Raw genomic sequence first — 19529 nt, 5'->3', positions numbered from 1 at the left:
AAATGTTTAAAAGAGAAACAAGTTCACCTACTTTCAATGTGTTATGATTCACTATTTAGAGAAAAAATACCTTTACTGTTTTTATATTATTGTCATCACAACTAGCTAATAAAATCTGTTTAATGGTTTAATTGTAAAAACTGCAATTTATGATATCATTCGTCAGCAAAAATTGTAGGTCTTTGCAATAAACCAATATAAAGTTCAAGCTTATAGTTCTTACCCATATAAAGATCAGGCATATGTTCTATCACAGCTAGTTTAGCATTCAGTCGTACATGGTTCTTGTCAGCCAGGATACTACATACTTGACCAATCGACATTTTCTCATCCACTAAAATACTTTTACTGCTTCCATCTTTAGCAAAGGCTCTAACAAACAACTGAAATAAAATACATACAATATCAAAACATATGATGCAATGTTAATTGTAACTCATTTATGTGTTGTAAATTTCTTTACTATACAAGTTTGATGTCATATTGTATTTTGATAGCTACAGCTATTATTGTTGACCTGTGTATCTATCACCTGTATTTTGGCATTTGTGACAAATCCTTGGAATTTGGAATACAATACATATATTACATAACAAAGCATACATATTGATGGTTTATAGTGTCTTTCTATGTTGTGATGTTATTGTTTCAGGTAAGGGTGAAGGTTGGTACCTATTAAAACCTTTCAACCCGCTGTCTATGTTTGCACCTACCCTAAATCTGGAACATGATGTTCAGTGGTTGTTGTTTGTTGATGTGGTTCCTTCATGTTTCTCATTACTCGTTTTTTATACGTATAGATTAGGTTTTCCCATTTGGATGGTTTTACACAAGTCATATTTTGGGGCCCTTTATAGCTTGCTGTTTGGTGTTACCCAATGCTTCCTGTTGAAGACTGTACTTTGACCTATAATGGTTTACTTTTACAAATTGTGTGACTTGGATGGAGAGTTGTCTCATTGACACTCATACCACATCTTCTAACATCTTAATACAGTAACAGTTAACTCTGGTCTTATTTTCTTTTAAATATAAGCTTGTTAAGTATCTCTCAGATCTATCTCACATGCTAAACATATCATTTGTTTTCAACCCAATAAAAATATTGCCTGTACTATACAACTGCAATACCAGGATAACACACTAAAACATTTCCAGATTGCTGGAATTTACACTTTAGTAATTTTTTATTTTTAACAAACAAATTTCATGATTTAGAAACTGTCAGAAATCAATCTTCCCCAACTTTTAATAGCCATGAAATGCACCCAGTTGGAAATAAAATACTTTTCTATATTAATCATCAATATAAATCAATGTTTAATGTTTTAACATTTTGTGAATAACCAAAAAAGAATAAATGTACAAAAGGGCTTTAGGATGATAGGAAAGCCAAAACAAAACCATTTAGATACTAATATACACAGAGATCTATTAGTCATAGCAGAAGGATCCTATAATCAGCAGTAAAATGATCAGCATCATATCGAAAAGTGCAAAGAAAAATTAGCTTTTCATTTTTGTATGTTTTAACTTTTTGGGTTTCACTGTAGAATTAATATAAATTGAGGTTTCATTCATAAATGTTTTATGTACAAATCAATGTTGGCAACATTTCAAACTAAAACATTTCTTACACCCAGGTTATAAAGTTATGAGCGTAACTGAAATTTTCAAATGTATCTATTACATCTTTATGATGCATTTTAGGTGTTAGGCCAATTAAAATTAATTGCTAGATTTTCATCCCCGCCCGCCCCTCAGAAATTGTCCCGCCCCGATTTTTTTTATTTAACAAAAATACGATTTCCGGATTTTATCATGTCCGTTACCGGGAACCATCGATAATTTCGTTTCTTTCAACACTTCCTGTTTCGTTTTTGTATTTCTCCGCGTAATCTAATAACGATATGATTGAGACGACATATTCTGCTGCTCTATTATGACGACATCTACCGAGAATAGAGATTGATAACGAGAAGGGCATGAAATATTCGAGTAACAAGTAAAACGCCTTGTCATTTAACGCAAATTGCGGTAGTCACAAGTGAATCGAAAACCGTGTTTTTTCTTTATTTATACGATGACTTTGTGTCAGGAAATTTGGACTGTAATTGATATCCAAAGCGCAAGAATCGTAGAACAAATTGGTACAAAAAACATGACTGGATTAAAGAAATTGACACAAGCACGAATTTGTTTGATTTATGACCGTATATTGAGAAAAAAAAGTCGACAAACACGCATTTCAATTCCCTTATATTTACCCATGTCTGTTGTTTTTGTTGACAAACAGCAAACACCCTCTGTAACTGTCCAAATACCCTCAATTTGGTCATTAAAAAACTACTTTTTGGTTAAGTTCATGTTTTACATCACATAATTACTTTCCACACTGAGTTTACATTTTATTTTGTACTCATAATACTTGTGTTGCATAAATACTTGTGTTGCATACAATTGTACCAATACATTTTATTGATTTTATGTGGACTACAAACCATTGCTTAAAAAGCAAAATAAATTTGGTGTAGGTCTAGTCCAACTGAAGAGAGCATTTCTCTTCCCTTTGATGTATACTATAAATAGGTTTCTAAAGCGGCAATTACATGTATAACAGTGGTTGCCAATCATGGATTTTTTTTAAGAGTTTAAAAAATAGTGTCAGATTCCTTATACAACATGTATATACATTATACAAGCTTGTTTTCCACTAGCATATACCCCGCGGTATGAAGAACTTGTGACGAGGGTTTCATATGAAATAAAATTTAAAAAATAAAATCCTCCCACCCGCCCCATGTTTTTCGAAAATTTGGATGAAAATCTACTAATTAATTTTAGTTGGCCTTACTAAATATTTGTTTTATTTTTTAATTGAAAAGTTTGATTCTTGTTGTCCTTTACTGGGGGTGTGTGATTATATAAAATAAGAAGATTTGGTATGAACGCCAACAAGACCACTATTTATTCATTTGTTTGGAATACCAATAAAACATGAAAAAACATTTGAAAAGATCTTTATATACAGTTCTTTACATATATTGAGAAAGTCCAGATTGACAGATGTAATTTCCTAAGTCTATGATATATGGCAGTATACTTCAATGATCAATGTCAGTTTGTTGTAATATGGAAACCCAAAATAACTCTCAATTGGACTATTTCATCTGTTAATTTCACACCTTTGTGATGTGATCGATGATGAGACTTCCTTTTTGTTTTGGAATAAATATTTATTGACAAATCTAGTTATTATTCAGCATGTTAGCTAAAATCTTTCAAAACATAGAATTTTCTAATTCTCCTAGGATGAATGTTTTGTACTACCTTTCTAATTTTGGCTTCCTTGATCTTTTCTAAAGCTATTCTTATTTTCTCTGCTTTTAATCTTGCTTTCTGTTCATCCTACAAAATAAAAATAATGCACAGTGAAAACACTAGTAAATGTAATTATGTTTCATAGTAAGAGCCTTTATGTATTTGTGTAACAAAGACTTTTTGATACAATTTATCAAATCATTTTTCAAAACTAATGTAAAAGCTGGTGAGAAGTTATTACTGATACCGGTACCTTATTGTCTGGTCTCAAAAAAAGGAAAAAATTCAGATTTAAATAAAATGCAAAACCTGAGATCATTCATGATTTTCATAAAATATATAATTGTTAAAAAAAAAACTAGCACCAAACAAATGTTGTCAGCTTGTCCTATAAATTTTTTTTAAAGTACACCCCATAAAGGAAGATTCATGGCTAGTCCTTATGTTCTAAACCATTTGGCCAAGTGGTCTCACGAGAAAATGATTTGTTTTTAATTTTTACATTAGATGCAGGATGATAGGTGACAGACACCTATCCATGGAAAATGCCCATACTAGCCCTCTACGCAAAGTAACCTTAAAAAATACATCCATATTTTAGTAGTTTCCAATTATATACATGTTGTATAATCAAAATATATCATGATGACGTTAAAGCAGCACTTAACAGACACATAAACCTAATGGTGTAAAAAGTAGAAATGGGTGTAAAAGAAATGTGATTATGCAAGCATTTTGAAGATTATATTTATTGCATTGTGCAGAAAAACATTGGGTTATAGTAGTCTGCGAACAAAAATAAGTTGTTTTTCTTACGTGACATAAAACATGAAACTACACAAATGTCTGCATAAACTTAAATTGAAAGAACTATGCTTCTTTAATTATCATCAAGGCTTTTGGCAGATGGTTTATTTTTAAATTTTAAGTACATGGCATTGCATCAATATAGTGAATTATACAATTTTGTTTCCTTGACCTTCAATATGCATCCTATCTTTTACAGAAATATTAATAGCTCAAATCTATTCTGAGATATGTGGAAATTCACAATTACATCCTTTGGTCTTTGGGGGAAAATATTGTCTCAATGGCAATTACACCATATATCATGTATATAGCTATAGTTTAAATATCCCCATTATTATGTAACGGTTCCCGATTATCTTTGCTGTAACATCTTAATGTATGTTTTTGTTTGTTTTTTTATGCTGGTTTATCAATCCAATCTTTTAAGGTCTACAGCTGCTTCCTAAACACCTATCAATATTCATGCATCATGCAACATTTTTTATGAAAACGTGTGAAACTGAATGAAAAGTACTCTCTTCATCTGATTATTGTTGAACAAAGAAATAGTTTACAGTGAGATAAGTGTATATATATTACATGCAATGCTAATGGTGCAAACTGATGCTATAAAATCTCTTAGCACATCTAGATAAATGGAGAATTCTAGGAAATAAACATGTAACACATTTAAAAAGAGGTAATAATGCTGTAGTGTCTAATTGTTAGAAGTTAACTACATCACTAACAAAAGTGCCACTAGCAGTAGTGCGAACTTATATGCCACAACACAAAAAGGTTTATCAATAAGAAATGACAGAACATACACTAGAGGTCATCAGAATATATAATAGAGGTCATCAGAAGATCAGAAGATATAGTAGAGGTCATCAGAAGATGAAGAAGAGGTCATCAGAAGATCAGAAGATATAGTAGAGGTCATCAGAAGATATAGTACAGGTCAACCGAAGACATAGTAGAGATCAATAGAAGATAAAGTAGAGGTCAACAGAAGATATAGTAAAGGTCAATAGAAGATGAAGAAGAGGTCATCAGAAGATATAGTAGAGGTCAACAGAAGATACAGTAGAGGTCAACAAAGATAAAGTTGCAACAGGTCAAGTGTCATAAAAGCAGCAGCCATTACTGTTACAGATACACACAAGACAATCAACAGTTTAGCAGCAGAAAGATTCAGGAAAGAATTTATGTCATTAAAAGAAGTAAGAAAAGGAAAGATAGAAAGCCATTTATAGAAAAGCATTAGTACAAAGTAAGGGATGTAGTGTTAGTAGGAAGCAAGGAATAGGTAGAGTAAGCACAACACAAGTGAACAGTGACACAGGCATCTAGACTTACAGGAGGACAATTCTCTTTATGGAGTTCTTCTTCAAACAAACTCAACTGAGACATTAAAAGTTCATGCATCTAAAAATATCCAAAAATGTCAAACATTAAAACAATAACTGTAACATATTAAAACCTGTCTTAAGAGGAAAATCTTTATGTTTATCGTTCATATTAATGTTAAAAACTATGTGCTACTTTAATTTCTTTTAATCTTTCTTCCTGAATGTCGGACTTTTGGTCTGACAATATACAATAGTTAAAACATTCATGAACATATCTAAGTCCTCTTAAAAACAAGTTATCAAACTCTGAAATGTAAATAGGTGACACATCCACATTTCTAGTTGTAATAAAGTCATGTGCATCTTAATACCTTAATGAAATTGTAAAGGCAAATTATTAAATATGAAATGATCCTCTTGATGGGTTACATTATGTCTTGAAGCACATTATTCCAGTCAAGATGTTCATATCATATTTTCAATATGCCTTAAAAACTAAATTCATAAGCCAGACCAAAATGGTACTGTGCCATACAAATTCCAACCAGATGCTCCGCAGGGCGTAGCTTTATACGACCGCAGAGGTTGAACCCTGAACGGTTAGGGCAAGTATGGACACAACATTCAAGCTGGATTCAGCTCTAAATTTGGATTGTGATTAAATAGTTGACACAGCATAGGTTTCTGACACAGAATGAATGTGTTCTAATGAACTTAAAATTTTTGTTTTCTCTTAGAGCAATTCACTATGCTGTTGAATATTAATCCTCTCAAAAAAATGTTTGAAGAAATTTTCTTTTTTATTTATGAAATTTCAAATGAGAAAAATTGAACCCAATTTTTTTAATCACATCCCCCTTTCCCTTATTCCAAAACTAATCTCAATTAAAATTTCTAATGGAGTTTGCAACAATAACTACTCATTTAAATACATCATAAAATATTAAGATGTAAAAAAACTGCTTGTTATCACTGAATGGTAAAGATTATTTTAATTTATCAGTTGGTAGTAAAAAGTGAATATACATTGTATATTGTATATAACAAAGATTTAAGTTGATTCTGGACAAAGAAAGATAACTCCAATTAAAAAAAAATCTTGCTATTGCACAATATTTTGCAATTAGATATTTCTTGCTTACTATTCTGGACAAAGAAAGATAACTCTAATTAATTTTTTTTTTGATATTTCACAATATTGTGCAATTAGATATTTCTTGCCATTGCGCAATACTGTGCAATTGAAAAGACTTGCTATTGCACAATACTTAATATAATAATTTTAGATCCTGATTTGGACCAACTTGAAAACTGGGCCCATAATAAAAAATCTAAGTACATTTTTGGATTCAGCATATCAAAGAACTTCAAGATTTCAATTTTTGTTAAAATCAGACTAAGTTTAATTTTGGACCCTTTGGACTTTAGTGTAGACCAATTTGAAAACAGGACCAAAAATGAAGAATCTACATACACAGTTAGATTTGGTATATCAAAGAACCCCATTTATTCAATTTTTGATGAAATCAAACAAAGTTTAATTTTGGACCCCGATTTGGACCAACTTGAAAACTGGGCCAATAATCAAGAATCTAAGTACATTTTTAGATTCAGCATATCAAAGAACCTAACTGATTCATTTTTTGTCAAAATCAAACTAAGTTTAATTTTGGACCCTTTGGACCTTAATGTAGACCAATTTGAAAACGGGACCAAAAGTTAAGAATCTACATACACAGTCATGACAGTTAGATTCAGCATATCAAAGAACCCCAATTATTCAATTTTGATGAAATCAAACAAAAGTTTAATTTTGGACCCTTTGGGCCCCTTATTATGTTGGGACCAAAACTCCCAAAATCAAACCCAACCTTTCTTTTATGGTCATAAACCTTGTGTTTAAATTTCATAGATTTCTATTTACTTATACTAACGTTATGGTGCGAAAACAAAGAAAAATGCTTATTTGGGTCCCTTTTTGGCCCCTAATTCCTAAACTGTTGGGACCTTAACTCCCAAAATCAATACCAACCTTCCTTTTGTAGTCATTAACATTGTGTTTAAATTTCATTGATTTCTATTTACTTAAACTAATGTTATTGTGCGAAAACCAAGAATAATGCTTATTTGGGCCCTTTTTTGGCCCCTAATTCCTAAACTGTTGAGACCAAAACTCCCAAAATCAATCCCAACCGTTCTTTTGTGGTCATAAACCTTGTGTCAAAATTTCATAGATTTCTATTCACTTAAACTAAAGTTATAGTGCGAAAACCAAGAAAATGCTTATTTGGGCCCTTTTTGGCCCCTAATTCCTTAAATGTTGGGACCAAAACTCCCAAAATCAATACCAACCTTCCTTTTGTGGTCATAAACCTTGTGTTAAAATTTCATAGATTTCCATTCACTTTTACTAAAGTTAGAGTGCGAAAACTAAAAGTATTCGGACGCCGGACGACGACGACGACGACGACGACGACGCCGACGCCAACGTGATAGCAATATACGACGAAAATTTTTTCAAAATTTGCGGTCGTATAAAAATCATTACATATATCTAAATAATATAAATGACATTCATTAATGGGTGAATGTACATTATCTTGGAATTTATAGAAGACCCTCTGTCATGACTGAGTATACTTTGATGTGTGACTGATGCCTGTAGCTGTCAAATTAGTGAAGCCTATTTATTGCCTTTGTTTCTGGCAAAAATACAAAAAAATGCATTTTTTTTATGCTACACATTATGTCTGTAAGGTTTGAGTTTTTGTTCAATATTTCAGGTAGCCTACAATTCATAAATGTAGTGACCTTTTCATTTACACTTTATTTGGCCTTATACAGACTGTTATTTTGGGCTCCTAGGGAGATTGGGAAGGTACTAATATCAAACAATAATGGTAACAAAATACATTCTTAACAAAATAACTGAAAACTCCATCAATTTCAACACATCAATAATGTATAAAAGGATGTATTTCTAAAATGTGCAACCAAGCTGAAGCAGAGAAATTTCCATTACCAATAGTTGCAGATTATATAATCGGATTCCCCAAGTCATTAAGGATACAGCGTTCCTGTCATTGCACTTTTAAAGCCGACAAATTACTTCCATGTTCTGAAGATTTATGGTAACAAAGAAATCTCATACAAATATGTATTTGTTTGAGTTCTCTTTCTACTATTATTCAAATTCAGTAAAAGAATATTTGTAATTTTGGTAAATCTTAAGCGATCTGAAAAATAAAGTTTAGAATAAATCCAATTAAAAAAGTCTGAGAATAAAAAAAAATTGTTTCTTACCTAAACTGAAAATAAGCCATTTTCTTAATATCTATTTCCGAGTATTCTTGGAATAAATTGGGTACACATACACTAAACTTTGATCACAAAATTTAAAGGTAATAAAAACAAACTGGAATTATGAACAAAGAATTTTTAACAAAACTTGACACCCATCCTGCCTGTAATAAGACAGACAGGAAATCAGGTCTATACACAAATGAGAAGTTAAAGCAGGAGTTTCTACTGTACAGAAGTTATAATACTGTAACTGGTAGAATTTTTTATTCTGTTCCCTAATTTTAAACCAGGGTCTAATTTTTTTCTTTCATATCTTAATTGAATCTTTTTTATCTATATTTCAAGCAATTTTCATTTCAACAGCTCTTAGATTATTTTTTCTAAATATGAAAATTAGGGTCGTTTATTTCATGCTTAATGTCCAGTGGCAAATATTTCATGAATCTTCAGGACAATGTGAATTATAAAGAAAGCAAAAGATTGGTTAAGAAAGTATTTATCTCTCATCTTCTTCTATGAAAAATAAATATTAAACATATCATACAGTTTTTTGTAACAGTCCCGCAAACCTTAGAGTCTTAGACTTCATATCCAGGCAGTAAATTATCAAAAATCTGTCAGGTATATATTCAAGAAAAGAGATTCTTTATTATTAATGGGAAAAATTAAGTGCATACAAAATATTCACTTAATAATGCAAATTTTTGAATGCATTACTGTCAAACATTATGCGTCAACATTTATTAAAACAATTGATTTAAGACATCCCCCCATTAGAAGCATGTAGTGGACTTTGATCAAGCTTATTCTCAATGTTAATTATTCCTGTGAGATACAGTTAGTCATTATGTAACAGATTATTATTACTTGATTACTGATGCATGACAGAGTCGTTTTACAATAAACGGGACCATAACAATACTTTATGCATGTGACGATTTCCCATCCATGACACTTTTTCTTTGTACAAAATTCTGACAGATAACTTTTTATAGGCTCTAATACAGCGTAAACTAATACATCAAGATACTTATTGAATTGAATTGAGCCACAAAAGCTTACTGAGAGTCATAAGTTATCAGGAACTTTTATACATATAATCGATTACAGTTATTTTTGATAGAACATTTATTGATATTTTGGAGTTTACCACCACTTTCTATGTGTCATCAATTATTAAATACATGATTAAAATCACTCTTACATAACAAACTGGCAACATGTACCTTAATGAATTTCATACAAGGTTATTAACAGTACAGGAATACATAATTTTGTATAGCACTAGAGACAACTTCCCAAACTACCTAACCCTTAAAGCCCCATTAAACCAAATTATTCCTGCCAATATCACCCCTGTATTTGTGTCTGTCTGATTTCAGGTATTACACGTAAATATCATGTCACTTGACATGTATGGTCAGGAAATTCTAACCTTTGTTATTCATGTGCAGTGTTTTTAAATTTGGGTTCATATGTATGTTTTGGAGTTTAGTGGGGTGTCCATTTCAGTACAAATCTACTGACTTATTAAGATCAATTTACTCCACATGATTCCATGTTTGTATTTATATCGGCCAACTAATATTTAACTTCTATCATCATAACTATATTTTCCAAAAAAAAACCACTTTTGTAGAATTTCAAGCTGTTGAAATTATAGTTAATAAAATGATATATATACGTATTTTTTAGTAAGATTTATACAAAATATTAGATTTTACTTAAATGAATTTATATGCGGTATGCGGAAAGTATTTGAAAGATTGCGCATTAATTTTATAAAGGAGATTTTGTAAAGTTATATACTATTGCCGTGAACCGGTTTGGCGGTCAGTATAAAAGTAAATTGCATGGGTTTTTTAGTTATCGAGGACTGGGTAGTGACCACATACGCGCATATATATATAGGTAGAAGTTTATTTTCATTTTTTTTTTTTTTTTTTTTTGTATACAAAATATTTGTATTCAAGTTTTATATAGAACAGTATTTAAATGTGTTGTATTTATTTTGTAGATTATTTTGTTGCAGAACATATTGTTCAAGATTCTGACATCTTGTGTTTTTGATGGGACTTTTATTATTTTAGTTGGATGGACTAAACATGCAGATCATTTACATCAGATACATTTTGTATAAGAAATAAAATTTAAGAGGTGGTCACTGCGCCATTCAGTATTCAAACTTGTGTTTGTTTTATTGTATTTAGAAAGTAAAGGCTTATGTTGAAGTGTAAATAATTGAATGTGCTCAGTTATTTACACATAGGTTCAAAATAGATGGAGCATTTTAGCACATAAATACTTTATGTTTGGTTAAACAACGTGCATTAAAACATATATGAAGGAGAAAGGGTATGTACAAATAAAAAAAAAAGTAATTTAACTTAACAATAAACAACAAAATGTTTGTAAAACATGTATAATTATGACCAAGTCATTTTGGCATGATTTTGGAGACATAAATTTTTAAGTTGAAATGTTTTGTAAAAATGCGATATCAATAAACTTAATTTGTTTTTGTTCACTGTTTTGTTCCATTGATTTTCACACATGTTCGCCAACTGCTCAATGAAATATATCACATTCCTACAAAAACCCCATCCAATCTACCTCCCACTCCAATCAGTGTTAGCCTGATCGTAAGAGGGAAGAAATTTCAATGGTGTCACTTTTTATATTTTATTTGTCACAAGTCTCCATTATCATTCTCAAGTGCAATGTTTATCATCACTCCATCCTCATAGAAATTTAATTAAAATCTAACCATAAATGGATCCCGAATTACTGTGGACTACATTAACATTTGTCAAGGACAGGTGTGAAAAATTTCATGTCCAAATTTCCCATTATGTACTAATCAATTATGGATGATTTTAATCAACATCAAATTTAATCAAACAATTAGGTGTGTTTTCATTAAATTTATCGTCATCCAAATTAGGAAAAAAACATACTTTGGGAAAGTTATAAAGGTTCTTAATTAAAGAAAAATCAGAAAATTTCAAATTGATTATAGATAAAATAGACATTTTAAAAATACTTCGATAAGCAAAATTGAGAATGAAGGGTTACAGAAAACTGTTCCAGACATTACTAAGGCTTTCTTGCATTTAAAATTATATAAAAATGTTTATACTACCAGGTATTATTTGTAGGTAAAGTCCACTGTCAGAACAATATCAAAATTTGATTGTTTTTTTTTTTTTTACATGCTGTTTATTTTGTGTTTTATGAATCTATCACAATATAAAGTTCAAGTTGTGTTGGTTTTCTTTACTTGACCAGGCAAGTTTCTTTAAACCGTCACATACAAATGCCTTTAAAGGGTTTTATTTTTAACTATATCTGTGAAAAGTACCCACCTCTGAGACTTGAGCTGAGAATGGTGTCACTGTACTGGTACTAACTGTACTTCCTGAATCACCAGAACCAGAGCTGGAAGCTTCAGCAGACGACGATACTGTAACCATGGAAGTGAAGGATTCAGAAGATGGAAGAGAGGCATTTTCTGAAAAAGCCGAATCTGTTTCACAAATATCGTGAGCATCAGAACATGATCCTCGTCGAGTAAGAAATTGGTCTGGTAATAATTCCAAATCACCATATGGTAAACTATGTCTAAATGATAAACTTTGTGTAATTTCTGAAGCTAAAGCATCTAATTCTGATTGAGCTAAATCATTGCCACTATCCCGATGTTCATCTTTAACGAGGCCCATGTTGTTCCGATCTAATTCATACTCTGTTGTGTTAAGTTGCATTTCCAGATCACATAATTCTCCAAGTATTGCATCGAAATTGACATCCTGATTTTCTGAAAAAATATACAAAATTTCTAATACATTAAAGCAGCTCATATAAAAAGATATTCAGCCATATCATCTATACATTAAAAGGTAATACTCTATTTTTTATATCGTAATTAAATTTTATCTCACACAAGAACTATTCCAAGGTTTATTTTTTAAATTATTTATGCTGTATCAATTAGAAGTAAATACAGTACATGTTTTGGCTCCAGAAGTTTTTAAAATTAGACTGCAAATAAAGAAATTCTGTAAGATTATACAAAAGAAAAAAAATAGACCCTATAACCATGATAACAGCTTTTGTCAAAGCCACAAACATGAATAAATATGGGAATAGAAACTCCATAATAAGATCCAACAACTGATAATATTGGAAGAGAATTATGCCCATATTCACAACACATACAATTTTCTTGTCACTGTTCTAAACAACACATTTCCACTAGAAGTCAAACCTTCTATTCTGATCAAAGGCTTTGTCTCTAATGAGAACCTTATGGAAAATTAGTAAACTTAATTAGCCTATTGGCAAACTGAGAAACATTGGTTTTAATGAGGAGGAAAAGTTAAATGATTCTCTGCCAAAAACTGGCGTCTAATATGTCTGTTTGAAAGATCAAATGATTCTGTCAGGGATATGTTAACCAGGTGTAAAATACATCAAAGTTATAATCATCTTAGTTTATTAAAACTTGATGGTCAACTGAAATTTTGTTTTCTCCCTTTTTCCAAATTTTCTTGGCAATTTTACCAGCTCAAAAAACTCTCCTGTTTGAAAAAAAATCAAGTTAATTAAGTTCTGTGTTGTTGAGAGGAAAACAGATCAGACTTTTGACTTTAGAGAAGTTGATGCAGTTGCATTTGCAGAGCTCTATAGTTTTTTTGCCTCCAAAAGCAGCAGAATCAAACCAATAGCTGTACTTTTTAAGGTAGTGATCATCATGTTATAACATAACATTGGTACCAGTTTAACTGCAACAGATGGACATTACAAAATTTTATATCTTCAATGAATGATGCTCGAGGCAAAAATATTTGAAAAACCGAAACCTTTGTACAAATGTTGTAAAACAGATATCCATCCATAAAGGACCAATAGATGCACTGTGCAGGTTTTTTTATTGTATGTTTTTACGATATATGGTCTATTAAGGTTAAGGGGGAGGTTTGTGCTTACATTAAACAGGTTTAACCCCAACACCTTTTTGTGACCTAACCAAGTCAGGCTAATTTGACCATGTGTTTTTTGTCTTTGTATGTTTGATGGAAGGGATCAGGTTAAGTGTTTGGTATGGTTTGTTGTACTGTGCCATATTTTTGGTGATTCCTGTTATCTGTTTAAATAGTATTGATATCTACTTGAATTCCATCACAGTGATTGCTATATTTAGACTTGGACACTACCCAAGTAAGATCTCTCATCTTCTGACAAATGACTTTTGTCTGAGTTAATAGCTTAGTATCAGCCAGGTGTTCATCTATCTTCTTAGAATACTCAGAAAACATCAAACTTTCATTTTGTCTTATAATATTCAATGCTTTTGCTGTTGTACCTTGCATCTTAGGGAGTATATGACACCCCCTCTATTGCTGTAGAGATTTGTTTCTATTTGGGTAGATAATTTTTTACCCAAAGCTTTGGATTTTAAAACAAATATTTTTCTGATTTCTAAATTAGAAAGTCTGTTGTGGATTTGAGAGTAAACAGTAGCTAATGAAAAATAAAACTGGTTACATAAAATTTGTGTTATAATTAAAATTCAATTACATTTACTTAAAGTAGAGCAGGTGATAGAGAGCTAAAGTGGATATATCCGGGAAGTCTTTTTCAAATGAAATAATGTGCAATTGCAAGAAGCAATAGTTATAAAATCGTTAGCAAGTCTCCTTGAGTTCCATGGATAATTTTAGTTAGGAACAATGCTTTATGCTTCAGTGATTTTAAACATAAACATTGTACAGCTGCACTCAGCAGTCAGGATGAGTCATTCAATCTAATGTCTTGAGTAAAAAGTGTTATGAAATTGATCAAGTTTGCAGAGAAACCACAAATGTAGTAGAAAATTAATGGTGCATCCCAGAAAACTGTTGCTATGACAAATTTCCACAAATGCTTGTATTTTTGATTGATTTTTAGGTAAAGTGACTGAGATCAATGCAAGTCTGGCGTCATCGTGGCGATCTAGTCACAGAGATGTTTATATTGATGATTTAATCATTGAGTGACATTTTTTTCTTGTTTTTTCACCACTGAAACGGAAGTGATATAGTATTGTGGTCAGCTTTGTTTAGAACTGATTATATGTTTCCCCCTTTAATAGTTAACATTTAGTCTAAATAAACAGTTTCTGTAAATGAAGACATATTATAATCAGGAGTACAAAAATCCATATCCAGATTGTCATGGTTTATGTACATATGGGTATCAGTATACTAGAATGATAGACCAACTAGCAGTTCCAACTCTTTATACTGTTTATGCCAAATTTGTAAAATTCACATGGTAACACGACTTATTTGACACTCTTTTTTTGTGTTTGTCAAATCTATGCTTTAAATTATATGTCTACACATAACAGTAATATACAGATCTCTACAAAAAAGTTAGAATCTTGGAACATTTATGTTGCACTTTTTTTGCCAGTTGAAATTAACATTCCTTTGTTTGATATATGAACAAAGAGTTGAAGCATACAAAAATAATTATCCCCAATTTGTGTCATTATTGTGTGTCTAGGTCATGAATTATATACACTGGTTAAGTTTAGTGTGTCAAGTAGATCAATTTCCATTTCCTAAATATGTTTATTTCAATACCATTTTCTATAGTCTACACTTACTAAATATAGCTTGAAGTTGTTGGCTTTCTTTTTGTTTTGTTTGTCATATGAGTTTGAACTATGTATGTTTTTTCATTAATGGAAATTGTGACTTCACAACAAACTCTTAAAAGCATAAAAACCTATGAGACTGTATGTACAAAACTATTGTTCAAGAGCAAGTAAATACTAATTACAAACCATCAGAATTAAGAAAAGAGAAGCGAAAACTCTCCATGGCCATTTTAGGTGTCACAATTGTTTTGTTTCTACGTCGTACTGTATCCGTCCCATCGGAATCTAAATCCTGAAATCAGAAAAATTGAGATAAATATTACAATTAAGATATAAATCAAGATATCAACTTGTATTTGTCTATAATTCTAATTTGAGGGCAAGGTTGTTATTTTATGTGAGGTACCAGAGTTATAGAGACATATCCATAATCTCATGCATGCTACTGCCATTCTCAATGTAACAGCAAACCTCCAACCATTTGTTTCATAGCTATTAATTATACTTTCCTACCCTAATTCTTCTATTGCAAGTATGCAAAATACATAATCTGTAATCAATCAAGCAGTCATATAACTATTTGATTCAATCTAAACAGCCATCCACTTACAGATTAATCATACTAGCTAACAAAACTTTGTATATAGATGTAATGGAGAAACCAGGAGCTATATGATGAAGGATGATCAAGTGAACTCTAGGCCAAGGCTGTGCTGATTCTGAAGCAACATCTTAAAGCTGCTGCTCATTTCAAGCTATTTAACATTGTTAAGTTTTATGCAAGTTTTAAGATGACCACTAGAGTGGGTAATTGGATTGCATCTGAATATAACAATTGAAACTTGGTTACTATTTTAAGGCTGAGTGCTTTGATAAGAATCTTACTTTTATATCTTTTAATTACATGCTTCAATACATTTTTCAAATAGCCATGACTGACACTAAATATTAATTATTCAGAGAGATTATGATTGTCACCCACAAAAAAAAACGATTATCCATTAGCAGTCAAAGGAGTTCAACAGGAAAGGATTTTTTAAGTTGTGTACCACAATTATTTCCAGTACACAGATTATAAACTACAGCAAGAAATATTCTAATATGTAAATTTATATTTGGAGGATTAGTTATCTGTTATTTCAGGAGCTTTGTGGCTTTATCATGTTGTGGCTAAACAAAACAGGAAACTGAAATACCAGTATAATAACATTTATGGTAATTTAAGCAAAAATAGCCAATGATGACAGAAATAGTTCATATTTTGAACAAATCTATATACATACATACATAATATACATAAATAATTCTTACAAATACACTAAAAGACAACATTTCTGCTGTTTAGTCTAAAACAACACTATCAGATTCAACAATGGACATACCAAAGTTTATCAAAGATTAAGTGCTTCTTAACCTTCAAAAGAATTTCTTATCTGATGGAATTTCAGAAACTGTTTCCAGTAAGGTCACATGAACTTTCAGTCTACCAATCAGACTAAAAATAAATTATAACTGTGCTTCTTTATGCACAATCTGACTCAAATTTCAGCCTCTTTAACAGAATATTTTGGTATATTGCATTGTCATGACTGTAGTCAAGAAATAATCCCATAAATCTTATCTTTGCCATAATATATAAGCTCACTCTTTTGACATGCTGACTTACTATAATCATTAAAAGAGAATTTGTGTCATGAACCAAGTCAATTTAGAGTTATTAAATCTATGCTTATAAGCATTTATGACATAAGAGAACTATCAAATAACCATATTCATTCTGTCATACAGTCCCCTCAGAAATATCAGTACAATTTGTTTCAAACTGCTATGTAATAAAAGGATATACATTTTGTAATTCAGTTTCTATCAAATTTAGCATCCATTTCTTTTTCACATTGCATTTCTTATAAGACCTAATGATGTTAATCCTATATAGTCTGCCCTAGATTTCCGTTCAATATTGTCTAACTTGATAGAGACCTATAAGGCAAGGAAGTATTATCTACTGAGACATGAAATCATTAGTTTTCAATGGAAGAGATCAGGACCTCTCATTATATAATGTCTACAATCTCATCCATAAAGACAATACAATTATTTCTTACAGAGACATATACTAATGTAGGGTTTGCTTATTGTTACGCTATTCACAGATAAAAACATAGATCCAATTCTTAGTCTTAATGGCACCATAAAGTTTTTCAGAGACAATCCGTGTTACATGTAATTGTATTATAACATAGAGACTAATGTAAATGGCTAGTATTCAGTCTTAACTTATTAAAAGTAGAGGCAATCTGTCATACATGAAATGGTATTAAAGTAAGGAGGAGTATATAAGTAAATATGCAGCCTTGTAAAGATAGGTTATAATCTCTCTCCAGAGACAGAGAATATCTGATATGCTGACTGTTAAATACTTTTAGACACATTAATTGTCTGCCCAAGTCATAAAGTTTCAATAACTGCTGATGATGATTGTTTTAACTTTTCTTTAAAACTTCAATGACATTGCCTAGGATTCAAACTTTTCAATAAGGATGTCTTAATGTTTTAACATTTTTTTTTAACTTTTACAACTTGTTTTTCACTTAAATCCCTAATTTTAAAGAAGTCCGGACTTTCCAAGGTTTGTTATCTCCTTATTAATGTCTCTGTCAATCTGCTTGTCACCAAGTCCTGATTTCGGAAGGTTTGTTATCTCCTCTTTAATGTTAACGATTGTCACCATATCCTGACTTTGAAAGGTTTGTTATCTCCTCATTAATATCTCTGAGTGTCACCAAGTCCTGATTTTGCAAGATTTGTTATCTCCTCTTTAATGTCAATGATTGTCACTAAGTCCTGAGTTTGCAAGGTTTGTTATCTCCTGTTTAATGTCAATAGGTGTCACCAAGTCCTGAGTTTGCAAGGTTTGTTATATCCTCTTTAATGTCTATGATTGTCACCAAATCCTGACTTTGCCCGGTTTGTTATCTCCTCTTTAATGTCAATGGTTGTCACCAAATCCTGACCTTGCCCGGTTTGTTATATCCTCTTTAATGTCAATAGGTGTCACCAAGTCCTGACTTTGCAAGGTTTGTTATCTCCTCATTAATATCTCTGAGTGTCACCAAGTCCTGATTTTGCAAGGTTTGTTATCACCTCATTAATGTCTCTGAGTGTCACAAAGTCCTGACTTTGCAAGATTTGTCATCTCCTCATTAATGACAATGGTTGTCACCAAGTCCTGAATTTGCAAGGTTTGTTATCTCCTGTTTAATGTCAATGGTTGTCACCAAGTCCTGACTTCGCAAGATTTGTTATCTCCTCATTAATGTCAATGGTTGTCACCAAGTCCTGACTTTGCAAGGTTTGTTATCTCCTAATTAATGTATAAGTGTCAAGAAGTCCTGACTTTCCAAGGTTTGTTTTCTCCTTAATAATGTCTCTCTCTGTCTTATAGTCATGTCTATACAAGGTTTGTAAAAAGCTTGGTGTAAAGAAAAGTACACAAAGAAGATAACAGGAATTATAAAAAAATTCAGACATTACAACAAATCACATCAACCACCAAGAAGTCCTGATTTTACATGGGTTGTTATTCAGTTTAAACTAATTTCTCAAATGTCCTAGATTGAAAGGAAGAAGTTGTCTTTGTTAATTTATTCCTTTTGATTAGTCTACTCTTTCAGTAGTTTAAATACGACTATGAACGATTATAAACAGTAAGCATTCCCTTTCCATTGGTTTGATTGGTTTTGGGGTCCAGTAGATTAGGATCAGCTGTAATTACAAATTCCCCAGTAATCATCTACAATCTGTTCAGAACTTTTTAAATCTTGATCTGTTTTCTATAAGAGCTTAACAAAAAAATCTTGCTTACATTTTGATTTAGTGAAGACAATTAATTCTTTTTGATGTAATATTTTATCACCTCCTGGAAACGATGCTAGTCTGTTCCACTGGAAGTATGATGGGTTTTTTTCTTATTTTTAAGGACAAAGTCTTAACTCACTTAATTGATAACTGTTACATTATATTACTTGTTTTATTGGTCATAAATAGCATACAATCAATCAAATAAAAGTGGTAACACCCAGAGGTGTATTGACCTGATCAGGCTGGTTAATAAACCC

At 31.2% G+C, this 19529-nt stretch overlaps 1 protein-coding gene across 17 annotated transcripts in view; it reads right to left on the bottom strand.

Annotated features, from left to right (window-relative positions):
• LOC139513282 (ras-associated and pleckstrin homology domains-containing protein 1-like) overlaps positions 1-19529 on the bottom strand; it is an 83406-nt gene that overhangs the window by 12154 nt on the left and 51723 nt on the right. For 10 of the 17 annotated variants that reach the window (XM_071301627.1, XM_071301630.1, XM_071301631.1 and 7 more), the window contains 5 exons: positions 15598-15703; positions 12131-12582; positions 5470-5538; positions 3331-3408; positions 224-383 (listed from right to left, as the gene is read on the bottom strand). In XM_071301627.1, coding sequence (XP_071157728.1) covers positions 224-383; positions 3331-3408; positions 5470-5538; positions 12131-12582; positions 15598-15703 — 865 coding nt within the window. The remainder of the gene's footprint in view (positions 1-223; positions 384-3330; positions 3409-5469; positions 5539-12130; positions 12583-15597; positions 15704-19529) is intronic. The other 7 variants (XM_071301635.1, XM_071301636.1, XM_071301634.1 and 4 more) reach the window with 1 other exon arrangement.

This window comes from Mytilus edulis, chromosome 2 (genome assembly GCF_963676685.1).
Source record: "Mytilus edulis chromosome 2, xbMytEdul2.2, whole genome shotgun sequence".
NCBI classification, from domain to species: domain Eukaryota; kingdom Metazoa; phylum Mollusca; class Bivalvia; order Mytilida; family Mytilidae; genus Mytilus; species Mytilus edulis.
This window is presented reverse-complemented; position numbering and strand designations above follow the sequence as displayed.